Genomic DNA, 13,287 nt, shown 5'->3' with positions numbered 1-13,287 from the left:
TATATATATATATATATATATATATATATATATATATATATATCTTTCTATATTCACAGGTGGGACATAGGGACACAACTACAATGGCGCGTAACTATTATGGCGCGTAACGACTTACGCGCGCGGGGGGGCTTGGGGGGGGGGGGGCGCGAAGCGCCCCCACCAACTAGGTGTTGGGGTGGCGCGAAGCGCCACCCCAACAGCTAGTAGATATATATATATATATATACTAGCTGTTGGGGTGGCGCTTCGCGCCACCCCAACACCTAGTTGGTGGGGGCGCTTCGCGCCCCCCCCAAGCCCCCCCGCGCGCGTAAGTCGTTACGCGCCATAATAGTTACGCGCCATTGTAGTTGTGTCCCTATGTCCCACCTGTGAATATAGATATATATATATATATATGGTTTTAACTACGTAAAACTTGCGAATATACAACATTCTTTGCTGTCCCATTGTCTTTGCATATAAATAGATTGTCAGGTTATCCCCCTGTTTCCCCCGGTGTCCCCGTTGTAGTTGTGTCCCTGTGTCCCGGTCGTCATTTATATTCCCTGTGTCCCGCGTCCCGGTCATCATTTGTATCCCGGTGTCCCGGTCTGTATATACATTCGTTTTTTAGTTTTGTTTTTCTCCTTTATTTTTTTCCTTTTTTTTTCTTTTTTAGCTTATTTAGATTTCTAGATTTTTTAGTTTTTTTTATTAGTTTTTAGTTTTTATTTCTTTTTAGTTTTTTTGTCCCGGTCGTCATTTATATCCCCCTGTTTCCCCCGGTGTCCCCGTTGTAGTTGTGTCCCTGTGTCCCGGTCGTTATTTATATTCCCTGTGTCCCGGTCGTCATTTGTATCCCGGTGTACCGGTCTGTATATACATTCGTTTTTTAGTTTTGTTTTTCTCCTTTATTTTTTTCCTTTTTTTTTCTTTTTTAGTTTATTTAGATTTTTAGATTTTTTAGTTTTTTATTAGTTTTTAGTTTTTTTTTCTTTTTAGTTTTTTTGTAGTTTTTACCTTCTTTTTAGTTTTGTTAATTTTTTTTTTTACTTGTGTCCTGGTCGTCATTTATACTCCCTGTGTCCCGGTGCTTTGTTGATTGCTAATCGAACATTCCTTTTGTCCTGGTCGCTTTCTCTTTGAGTGTCGTCATTTATTTTTTTCTTTTTTAGTTCTTTTAGTTTTTACCTTTTTTAGTTTTTTTTTAGTTTTTAGTTTTTTTAGTTTTTTACCTTTTTTTAGTTTTTTTAGTTTTTTAGCTTTTTTATTTTTTTTATTAGTTTTTAGTTTTTTTGTAGTTTTTGCCTTTTTTTTAGTTTTTTGTCCTGGTCGCTTTCTCTTTGAGTGTCGTCATTTATTAGTTTTTTTCCTTTTTTTTTTTAGTTTTTTATTGGTTTTTACCTTTATGTTAGCTTATTTTTCAGTTTTTTCCTTTTTTTTAGTTTTTTTTTATTTTTTATTTTTTTTAGTTTTTTACCTTTTTTTAGTTTTTTTAGTTTTTTTAGTTTTTAGCTTTTTTACTTTTTTTATTAGTTTTTAGTTTTTTTTTGTAGTTTTTGCCTTTTTTTAGTTTTTTCAGTTTTTTTTTTAGTTTTTTATTGGTTTTTTACCTTTATAGTTTTTTTAGTTTTTTAGCTTTTTTATTTTTTTTATTAGTTTTTAGTTTTTTTTTGTAGTTTTTGCCTTTTTTTAGTTTTTTCAGTTTTGACGTCACCTAATCCAGTTTTTTCAGGTGACGTCACCTGACACATCCATCCACACATCCATCCATCCATCCATCCACAGACAACTTATTTTTATATATATAGATATATATATATATATATATATATATATATATATATATATACTAGCTGTTGGGGTGGTGCTTCGCGCCCCCCCCCCCAAGCCCCCCCGCGCGCGTAAGTCGCTACGCGCCATATTAGTTACGCGCCATTGTAGTTGTGTCCCTATGTCCCACCTGTGAATATAGATAGATATATATATATATATATATATATATATGTTTTTAACTACGCAAAACTTGCGAATATACAACATTCTTTGCTGTCCCATTGTCTGTGCATATAAATAGATTGTCAGGTTTACCGACTCTTGAACATGCAACATATAATGGTCAATGGGAAAACAATCCGTATTCAGATCTATACCTCATGATTCTAATGATTGCCCTTGAGCTTTGTTGATGGTGATTGCTAATCGACCATTCCCTGAGTCGCCATCGTCATTTATATATCCCCCTGTGCACCCCGGCGTCCCCTTTGTAGTTATGTCCCTGTGTCCCGGTCGTCATTTATATTCCCTGTGTCCCGGTCGTCATTTGTGTCCCGGTGTCCCAGTCTGTGATTTCTCTTTGAGCGTCCCGGGCGTCATTTATATTCCTTGTGTCCCGGTGTCCCGGTCGTCATTTATATCCCCCTGTGCCCCCGGCGTCCCCGTTGTAGTTGTGTCATTTATATTCCCTGTGTCCCGGTCGTCATCCCGGTATACATTCGTTTTTGAATTGGTATATGATGAAATAAATTTTTAATTTTTCCCTTTTTTTTCCTTTTAGTTTTTTTTTATTGGTTTTGACCTTTTTTTAGGTTTTTTAGTTTTTTTCTTTTTTCTTTTTAGTTTTTTTGAAGTTTTTATCTTTTTAGTTTTTTTATTTTTATTTATATTTTTTTAGTTTTCTTTTTCTCCTTTATTTTTCAGTTTTTTTCCTTTTTTAAGTTTTTTTTCTTTTTTAGTTCTTTTAGTTTTTTACCTTTTTTAGTTTTTTTTAGTTTTTTAGATGAAATTTTTTTTAGTTTTTACCTTTTTTTCTTTTTAGTTTTTTTATTGGTTTTTACCTTTTTTTTAGCTTTTTTAGCTTTTTTAGTTTTTTTTCGTTTTTTCTTTTTACTTTTTTTTTAGTTTTTATCTTTTTTATTTTGTTTTATTTTTATTCTAAATTTTATTAGTTTTCTTTTTCTCTTCTATTTTTCAGTTTTTTCCTTTTTTTAGTTTTTTTTTAGTTTTTAGTTTTTTAAGTTTTTTTCCTTTTTTTAGTTTCTTTAGTTTTTCGGCTTTTTTATTTTTTTTATTAGTTTTTAGTTTTTTTTGTAGTTTTTGCCCTTTTTTTAGTTTTTCAGTTTTTTTTTTAGTTTTTAGTTTTTTACCTTTTTTAGCCTAACCAGGATTTGAACCTGGGACCTTCATTCTCCGTTCTGACACCCTCTCTCACCGAGTGACTACTCCAGCATGTTCATTTTGGTGTTTTAAATGGTATATTATTAACCAAATTAATGTGTTTTACAATATACTAGTCATCGTCATAACAAAAATGACGACAACTAATTTCATGACGTCAGCCGACACAGAAACATGACGTCACCTGATCCACAGATCCACAGACAGACAACTTATTTATATATATATACTAGCTGTTGGGGTGGCGCTTCGCGCCACCCCAACACCTAGTTGGTGGGGGCGCTTCGCGCCCCCCCCAAGCCCCCCCGCGCGCGTAAGTCGTTACGCGCCATATTAGTTACGCGCCATTGTAGTTGTGTCCCTGTGTCCCACCTGTGAATATAGATATATATCTTCTATATATATAAAAATAAGTTGTCTGTCTGTGGATGGATGGATGGATGGGTCAGGTGACGTCACCTGAAAAAACTCGATCAGGTGACGTCAAAACTGAAAAAACTAAAAAAGGCAAAAACTACAAAAAAACTAAAAACTAATAAAAAAAATAAAAAAGCTAAAAAACTAAAAAAACTATAAAGGTAAAAACCAATAAAAAACTAAAAAAAAACTGAAAAAACTAAAAAAAGGCAAAAACTACAAAAAAAAAAAAAAAACTAATAAAAAAAGTAAAAAAGCTAAAAAACTAAAAAAACTAAAAAAACTAAAAAAGGTAAAAAACTAAAAAAAATAAAAAATAAAAAAAAACTAAAAAAAAGGAAAAAACCGAAAAATAAGCTAAAATAAAGGTAAAAACCATAAAAAACTAAAAAGAAAAAAAGGAAAAAACTAATAAATGACGACACTCAAAGAGAAAGCGACCAGGACAAAAGGAATGTTCGATTAGCAATCAACAAAGCACCGGGACACAGGGAATATAAATGACGACCGGGACACAGGGACACAACTACAACGGGGACACCGGGGGAAACAGGGGGATATAAATGACGACCGGGACAAAAAAACTAAAAAGAAAAAAAAACTTAAAACTAATAAAAAAACTAAAAAATCTAAAAATCTAAATAAGCTAAAAAAGAAAAAAAAAGGAAAAAATGAAGGAGAAAAACAAAACTAAAAAACGAATGTATATACAGACCGGGACACCGGGATACAAATGACGACCGGGACACAGGGAATATAAATGACGACCGGGACACAGGGACACAACTACAACGGGGACACGCGGGGGAAACAGGGGGATGTAAATGACGACCGGGACACCGGGACAGGGAATGGTCGATTAGCAATCACCATCAACAAAGCTCAAGGGCAATCATTAGAATCATGAGGTATAGATCTGAATACAGATTGTTTTCCCATGGACCATTATATGTTGCATGTTCAAGAGTCGGTAAACCTGACAATCTATTTATATGCAAAGACAATGGGACAGTTAAAACCATATATATATATCTATCTATATTCACAGGTGGGACATAGGGACACAACTACAATGGCGCGTAACTATTATGGCGCGTAACGACTTACGCGCGCGGGGGGGCTTGGGGGGGGGGGGCGCGAAGCGCCCCCACCAACTAGGTGTTGGGGTGGCGCGAAGCGCCACCCCAACAGCTAGTATATATATATATATATATATATATATATATATATATATATATGGTTTTAACTACGTAAAACTTATACAACATTCTTTGCTGTCCCATTGTCTATAGATATATATATATATATATATATATATATATATATATATATATATATATATATATATATATATATATATATATGGTTTTAACTACGTAAAACTTATACAACATTCTTTGCTGTCCCATTGTCTTTGCATATAAATAGATTGTCAGGTTTACCGACTCTTGAACATGCAACATATAATGGTCCATGGGAAAACAATCTGTATTCAGATCTATACCTCATGATTCTAATGATTGCCCTTGAGCTTTGTTGATGGTGATTGCTAATCGACCATTCCCTGTCCCGGTGTCCCGGTCGTCATTTACATCCCCCTGTTTCCCCCGGTGTCCCCGTTGTAGTTGTGTCCCTGTGTCCCGGTCGTCATTTATATTCCCTGTGTCCCGGTCGTCATTTGTATCCCGGTGTCCCGGTCTGTATATACATTCGTTTTTTAGTTTTGTTTTTCTCCTTTATTTTTTTCCTTTTTTTTCTTTTTTAGCTTATTTAGATTTTTAGATTTTTTAGTTTTTTTATTAGTTTTTATTTTTTTTTTCTTTTTAGTTTTTTTGTCCCGGTCGTCATTTATATCCCCCTGATTCCCCCGGTGTCCCCGTTGTAGTTGTGTCCCTGTGTCCCGGTCGTCATTTATATTCCCTGTGTCCCGGTCGTCATTTGTATCCCGGTGTATTTTTTTTTATTAGTTTTTAGTTTTTTTTGTAGTTTTTGCCTTTTTTTAGTTTTTTCAGTTTTGACGTCACCTGATCCAGTTTTTTCAGGTGACGTCACCTGATCCACGATCCACAGATCCACAGACAACTTATTTTTATATATATAGATAGTTTTTTTTTTTTTACTTATGCCCTGGTCGTCATTTATACTCCCTGTGTCCCGGTGCTTTGTTGATTGCTAATCGAACATTCCTTTTGTCCTGGTCGCTTTCTCTTTGAGTTTCGTCATTTATTTTTTTCTTTTTTAGTTCTTTTAGTTTTTTACCTTTTTTAGTTTTTTTTAGTTTTTTAGATGAAAATTTTTTTAGTTTTTTCCTTTTTTTTCTTTTTAGTTTTTTATTGGTTTTTACCTTTATTTTAGCTTATTTTTCAGTTTTTTCCTTTTTTTTAGTTTTTTTTTATTTTTTTATTTTTTTTAATTTTTTACCTTTTTTTAGTTTTTTAGTTTTTTTTAGTTTTTTAGCTTTTTTACTTTTTTTTATTAGTTTTTAGTTTGTTTTTTTGTAGTTTTTGCCTTTTTTTTAGTTTTTTCAGTTTTTTTTTTAGTTTTTTATTGGTTTTTACCTTTATTTTAGCTTATTTTTCAGTTTTTTCCTTTTTTTTTTAGTTTTTAGTTTTTTTAGTTTTTTATCTTTTTTTTAGTTTTTTTAGTTTTTTTTAGTTTTTAGCTTTTTTATTTTTTTTTATTAGTTTTTAGTTTTTTTTTGTAGTTTTTGCCTTTTTTTAGTTTTTTAGTTTTTTAGCTTTTTTATTAGTTTTTAGTTTTTTTTTGTAGTTTTTGCCTTTTTTTAGTTTTTTTAGTTTTTAGCTTTTTTATTTTTTTTATTAGTTTTTAGTTTTTTTGTAGTTTTTTGCCTTTTTTAAGTTTTTTTCAGTTTTTGACGTCACCTGAGATCCAGTTTTTTCAGGTGACGTCACCTGACCATCCATCCACAGACAGACAACTTATTTTTATATAGATAGATATATATATATATATATATATAATATTATATATATATATATATAATAGATATATATATATATATATATGTAAGGTATATATATATATAAGAAGATAGATAGATTCAGATCTATACTGCATTTTCTAACGATTGCCCTTGAGCTTTGTTGATGGTGATTGCTAATCGAACATTCCCTGTGTCCCCGTCGTCATTTATATATCCCCCTGTGCCCCCGGCGTACCCGTTGTAGTTGTGTCCCTGTGTCCTGGTCCTCATTATATATTCCCAGTGTCCCGGTCGTCATTTATGTCCCGGTATCCCAGTCTGTAATCTCTCTTTGAGTGTCCGCGGTCGTCATTTATATTCCCCCTGTCCCGGTGTCCCGGTCGTCATTTGTGTCCCGGTGTCTCGGTCTGTAATTTCTCTTTGAGTGTCCCGGTCGTCATTTATATTCCCTGTGTCTCGGTCGTCATTTGTGTCCAGGTGTCCCGGTCTGTAGTGTCATCTTATAATGATGTCATATACAAAGCCTTATATACTTATAATGACGTCAAATGCAAACCCACAAACAAACAAACATGCATATATACAACTTATTTTTATATATATAGATACAGTTTCTTCTTTAGTTTTTTTTTCTTTTTTAGTTTTTTCTTTTTTTTAGTTTCTTCTTTTTATTGATTGTGTTCTTCAATTGTCAATGTTCACTCTAACATTGACACTTGGAAAAATCTTTACGTGCCAAGCATGCTAAAGCTCCAACAATTTATATTAAACCTCAAAATTTGGGGGTATCTGTTTTAAAGTTTTTGAATTACTTTAATCTATTGTCAAAATATATTGAAATATTTGTGCAATTCCCAGTTTTTTTTAGTTGTTTCTTTTTTTTAGTTTTTTTAGCTTTTCTTAGTTTTTTTCTTTTTTAGTTTTTTATCTTTTTATTTTTTTTACGTTTTTTTTCTTTTTAGGTTTTTTCCTTTTTTAATTTTTTTAATTTTTCATTTTTTTTTAGTTTTTTCTTTTTAGTTTTTTTTTAGTTTTTTACCATTTTTCCTTTTTCGAATTACTTTAATCTATTGTCAAAATATTTCGAAATATTTTATGCAATTTTCCAGTTTTTACATTCTAGTTTGGTTTTCTTTTATATAGATAGAAGATATAATCTGGCGTAACAGACAAAGTGTAACAGAATAACAGACAGACAACTTATTTTTATATAGATAGATAAATGGCTAAGTGAAAGAGCGATTCTTGCACCCAAAAATATAGACGTCCACGAAATCAACAATATTGTTTTGACCAAGATTCGAGACCAGGCAGTCCTTTACAAGTCAGTCGACACAGTTTTGGAACCAAATGAGGCGGTTAATTATCCATCTGAATTTTTAAATTCCCTGGATCTCTCAGGGTTTCCACTGCACGTGCTACAACTAAAAATAGGCGTACCAATAATATTGTTACGTAACATAAAACCCACCAAAGCTTTGCAATGGCACGCGACTTGCCGTAAAAAAAAAAACAATGGAAAACGTCATAGAGGCCACAATCTTGACAGGGCCTCTTGAGGGTGAGGCTGTTCTTATTCCTCGCATTCCCATGATTCCAACGGATCTGCCTTTTCAATTTAAAAGATTGCAATTCCAATTCGATTAGCATTTGCAATCACCATCAACAAAGCTCAAGGTCAATCATTAGAAAAATGTGGTATAGATCTTAATACTGATTGTTTTTCCCATGAACAATTGTACGTTGCATGTTCGAGGGTTGGTAAACCTGACAATCTATTTATATTGCAGCGACAATTGGACCAGCGACGAATGTTGTATATTCGCAAGTTTTACGCAGTTAATTTGTATTGTATCTATCTATCTATCTATCTATATAAAAACGAGTTGTGTGTATGCATGTTTGTTTGTTTGTAGAAAGAGCGTTTGCATATGACGTCATTATAAGTACATAAAGCTTTGTATATGCACAGACAATGGGAAAGCCAAGAATGTTGTATATCCGTAAGTTTTACGTAGTTCAAAACACATATATAAATCTATCTATATCCATAGGTGGTACACAGGGATACAACTACAATGGCGCTCGACAATCCTGGAAACTCGACAATCCTATTTATGCTATGCATGACATCATATAAAAAAATGCTTATATGATGTCATAATTCGCTCAAACGTCAATTAAACACTAGCAGCATGATGTCATAAGAAAGGTTAACATGATGTTCTAACATAGTACATGACGTAATTTGCAATTGGCAAAATTAAGGCCCATAACGAATTTTCTGAGACTTCTGACCTATCTAGATCGCCTTTTTATGCGAGAATATCCAAGCTACCAATTTTCCCTGAAAAAATATGTGGCCGTTTTCGAGAACATACATACATACACAATTATTGCTCATTTATAAAGATAGTATATTTTGTGGTAAAATAGCAACACAGGTCACATATACAAACAACAATACAGAAAACAATCTTTACCCAAACACTTTGAAAGAATATCTGAGGTAAAACGTACCCGCGCCCCCTGGTATTAAGTGTCTGAACTAAGGTTTTTTTATAGGATAATCGTACCTGTTGTATATAACTGGCAATGTTGGTAACACTTATCAGCCAATATCTAATCTGAAAACTTTGAAGTGATGATATATTCTGTCAAGGGGAGCAGTGACCCTCCCTCCCTCACCCTGTGAAACAAGAAGGTATTAAAGGCACAAAAACAGGAAAATGAGAAATACTACGATTTATTTCTTGGTTGTGACAAGCTCCTTTTGGCACTCTCTCTCCTTCATCCCCCCTCCTCCGCCACAGGGCACCTCGTAGCAGTACATAAGGACAAGATTACCAGCATGCCAGGAATTGTGTTTTTCAAAATATTGAAGGGTTCAATCATTTTTATGGATGTCCTGTCTAATTTCAATACTTAATGTTTTTGCTGGTTTAAAAAAGTGTTTGTTGCCCTTTTTGGACTTAGTGGAATAGTTTCAAGCCAATTAGAGAAAAATGTCTTTGGTTGTTTTTTGGTGCGTGTGCTCAGAAACTTTTGTGTGTGTGTGTGTGATAGGGCAGTCTTGACCCAAGGACTTAAGGTCGTAAGTTTCATGGTCTAATGGATTTTGTTTCCAAGCTTTTCGGAAAGAAAGATTCTTTTGTGAAACCAATCATTTTTCAGCTTTTTTTTCATTGGTTTTATATATTTTCATGTAAACACATTTTAAGGATAAACGTAAGGAAAGTTTAAGGATGCCCTGATCCGATGGGTAGGGGTGCCCGGGGGCAAAAGAAGGCCACATGGGGGGAAGGATTACACTACAATTACTTTCTAAAAAGATACCTGAGCTTTTAAGTTTTCAATCGAATAAGCAACGCTCCAAATTTCTACAGCCACCACTTTCATACCAAGCGGCATGAAAAAATATGCTCTCTGATATTAAATACCCTCATGTATGTTCAAGCTCAATAGTCAATGTAAATAGCTGATAAAATAGTCAAGATATTTTATTAATTAACATAACTTGTACATGATTTAGTGTTTAATTTATAACAATATATGCTATAATAATATTACTTATAAAATAAAGGTGTATATTATTAGATGTTATAATTTACGTATTTTAGAATTTTATTATTGTGTTTTGGCTTCAGTCCTTCTTGCTAAAAGGTCGCTGAATTCCAATTTTTTTCAAATCCCTCCAGGAAGACTCCCTTTCTACGGAATTTTTTCCCCGCAAAACACTCCAGCATACCACCCCCCTCCCCCGCGTTTTAATAACGAGCGTATTTTTAAGCTTAAAAGTATTTAAAAGTTATCATCACGGGCAATTCTCCCCTCGGAAAAATTCCCACCTGTGGAAAATTCCTCCGTGGAAAATTCCCAGCCCGGTGGGACCCCCACCCCTCCTTGGTGTAACAATGCATACAGGATGCACTGACATGAACTTGATTTTATATAGACACCCTAAACATTTTTGAATTGTGTAATTTTGTTTCAGCTTCATTTCGTGGACGAAGTCAGAGACGTTACGTTGGAGGGTCATCGGGCTCCAATATTATCAGTTTGTCTTGATCCTAGTTCAACATTATTAGCCTCAGCAAGCTGTGATGGAACTTTAAAAGCTTGGGAGGTGGCAAGTGGCAAGTGTTTGAGCACAGCATCCATTTTCCCTGTCAGTAACGACTTCATGAATTCACCTATATTCTGCAGGTACCCGCTTATCTACCAAAACTTGTTATAAACTAAACTATTTGCCTATTTTCTGATAGAAGTCTAATTCTGCTTGCTTTGGGTGCCTATCTACCAAATCCAACGCCCGCTTATCTACCACTCGCTTATCTACTAAAACTTATTGTGGGGTAAACTATTTGCCTATTTTCTGATAGAAGTCTAATTCTGCTTGTTTTGGACGCCTATCTACCAAATCTACCACCCGCTTATCTAACAAGACCTGTTGTAGGCTAAGCTTTTTGCCTATTTTCTGTAGAAGTCTAATTCTGCTTGCTTTGGGTGCCTATCTACCAAATCCAACACCCGCTTATCTACCACTCGCTTATCTACCAAAACCTATTGTGGGGTAAACTATTTGCCTATTTTCTGATAGAAGTCTAATTCTGCTTGTTTTGGACGCCTATCTACCAAATCTTCCACCCGCTTATCTACCAAGACCTGTTGTAGGCTAAACTTTTTGCCTATTTTCTGTAGAAGTCTAATTCTGCTTGCTTTGGGTGCCTATCTACCAAAGCCAACACCCGCTTATCAACCACTCGCTTATCTACCAAAACTTATTGTGGGGTAAACTATTTGCCTATTTTCTGATAGAAGTCTAATTCTGCTTGTTTTGGACGCCTATCTACCAAATCTACCACCCGCTTATCTACCAAGACCTGTTGTAGGCTAAACTTTTTACCTATTTTCTGTAGAAGTCTAATTCTGCTTGCTTTGGGCGCCTGATTCTAAGTTCGCTTCTCCGGCCGGTTTCTTAATAAAAAGCTGTTATACAAAAGACTAAAATGTATTATGCATACCTAACAGAAAAAGAAAGTTCATTTCATCTGAAAAAAGAAAAAAATGAAAGTTGTTTTTCATCTGTGAGATATATTTGTTAGCCAATCAAATTGTTTCTTATTCCTGGAGAAATAAAGAGACCTGATTGATTTTGAAACTTGTGTGAAACTTTAAGCAAGTACAAAGATTGAAAAGTTAAATTCTATCTGACGCACTGGTGGTACCCTGATTGGCAATTTTGAGCTAGTAGAAAGGAGGCAAAATTATCAGTGTTTGATTGACCCAAAAGAAATTTGACGTCAGAATTATAAAGCAATGGAATCGAAACGCACTTTCTAATACAAAAGTATATGACTGCTCTCTTTTTCTCCTTTGCTTCATGTTCTACACAGAGGGTAATTGGCCCAAAAGAAATGTGGCATCAGAAAAATAAACCAATGCAATTAGGCCAAATGGAATTGGTGGTATATAATTGTCCCAAAAAGAAAATGACGTCAGAAAAATAAGCCAATGGAATTAAGACACCCTTAAACGTCTTTTTACAAAAGAAACAATTAAAAAATATTTTTACAAGTAAACTCCATTTTCTCTGTGTTACTACATATTTTTAGATATTTTTGCCATCTAATTTTCAAATTTTTTTATTTTAACAATATTTCTTTTTTATAACCTTTAGGTTTTTTTTAGATCATTGAAGCGGTTTTATCTTTTTTTACCTTTTCACCTGTTTTTTAGTGTTTGCGTTCCTCTGAAACAAGTGATTTAGCGACAAGTATTTAGCTGTATATTGCTCTAAAATGATAAGATGCTTATAAAATTAGAAAATCTGAAATCGCCTAAAAAATATGAAAATTGTCCCTTTTTCGATAATTCCTAACTAGAACTCTAAATATTTTCATTTTAAAAACCCTGCACACCGGATTTCAGAACTGATTTGAACTGAACCTCAGCTATGGAGCGATAAAAGATCAGTAGGAGAACAGAATTGAAACATAACAAAAAATTCTAAATGAATATAAACCTCAAGTCTCTTCAAACACTTCAGAATAATTGAATGAGGATTCTTTTTAATATTGATTATATTTCGCCAATTAAACATCTTTACGAGAAAAGTGGGATTTTTTCTTTGGATTTTATATCTATTTCTAATATTTGCCATGACTATTTTTTACATTTTTCCAATTTTTCTGGAATATTCCCAAATAATTCCTTTGACTATAATGACCTGAGAACACATATTTTTCATGCGAAATTCCTTGAATATTGAGACCGTGTTTCAGCGTTCGTCATACCGGGCCAAAAATCCTGGAACTCAATTCCAGAAAAAAACCGGGAATATTCTGATAAGCGACTGTTTCAAAGGTTACTGAAAAACTATCCGAAGGCAAAATCCGTGGGAGAATAGTCCCAACTTTTTTCTTTTTTTTTAGTTAAGGTGGCTTCCATTTTCGTTCGTGATTAAACAAATTTGAAAATATATATTACCACCTAACTGACAACAATGACTGAGTCCAGAATGTATTTAAAATGTGCGAATAAGTTGCAAACTTCATTTTAGTGACGAAACTTAAGTTTAAAAAAAAAACATCATAGATAGGGTCAACCCTAGGACCAGTTTACATATCTTTTTTCAGAATTTGGCCTAAAATTAATTGGTAATTAAGACCAGAAAATATTATTGAAATATAATACATACAGGTTTTTATCTACCAAGAAAAAGCTATATACAAATATGCTAAGATATATTACTACATAAGTGG

General features: G+C 33.5%; 1 protein-coding gene across 1 annotated transcript in view; it reads left to right on the top strand.

The window, feature by feature from the left end:
• Positions 1–13,287, top strand: part of LOC136031945 (WD repeat and HMG-box DNA-binding protein 1-like) — a 49,730-nt gene that overhangs the window by 25,460 nt on the left and 10,983 nt on the right. The window contains exon 2 of the mRNA XM_065711990.1: positions 10,518–10,729. Coding sequence (XP_065568062.1) covers positions 10,518–10,729 — 212 coding nt within the window. The remainder of the gene's footprint in view (positions 1–10,517; positions 10,730–13,287) is intronic.

This window comes from Artemia franciscana, chromosome 1 (genome assembly GCF_032884065.1).
Source record: "Artemia franciscana chromosome 1, ASM3288406v1, whole genome shotgun sequence".
NCBI classification, from domain to species: domain Eukaryota; kingdom Metazoa; phylum Arthropoda; class Branchiopoda; order Anostraca; family Artemiidae; genus Artemia; species Artemia franciscana.
The sequence above is the reverse complement of the archived record's forward strand: the minus strand, read 5'-3'. Positions and strand labels throughout refer to the sequence as shown.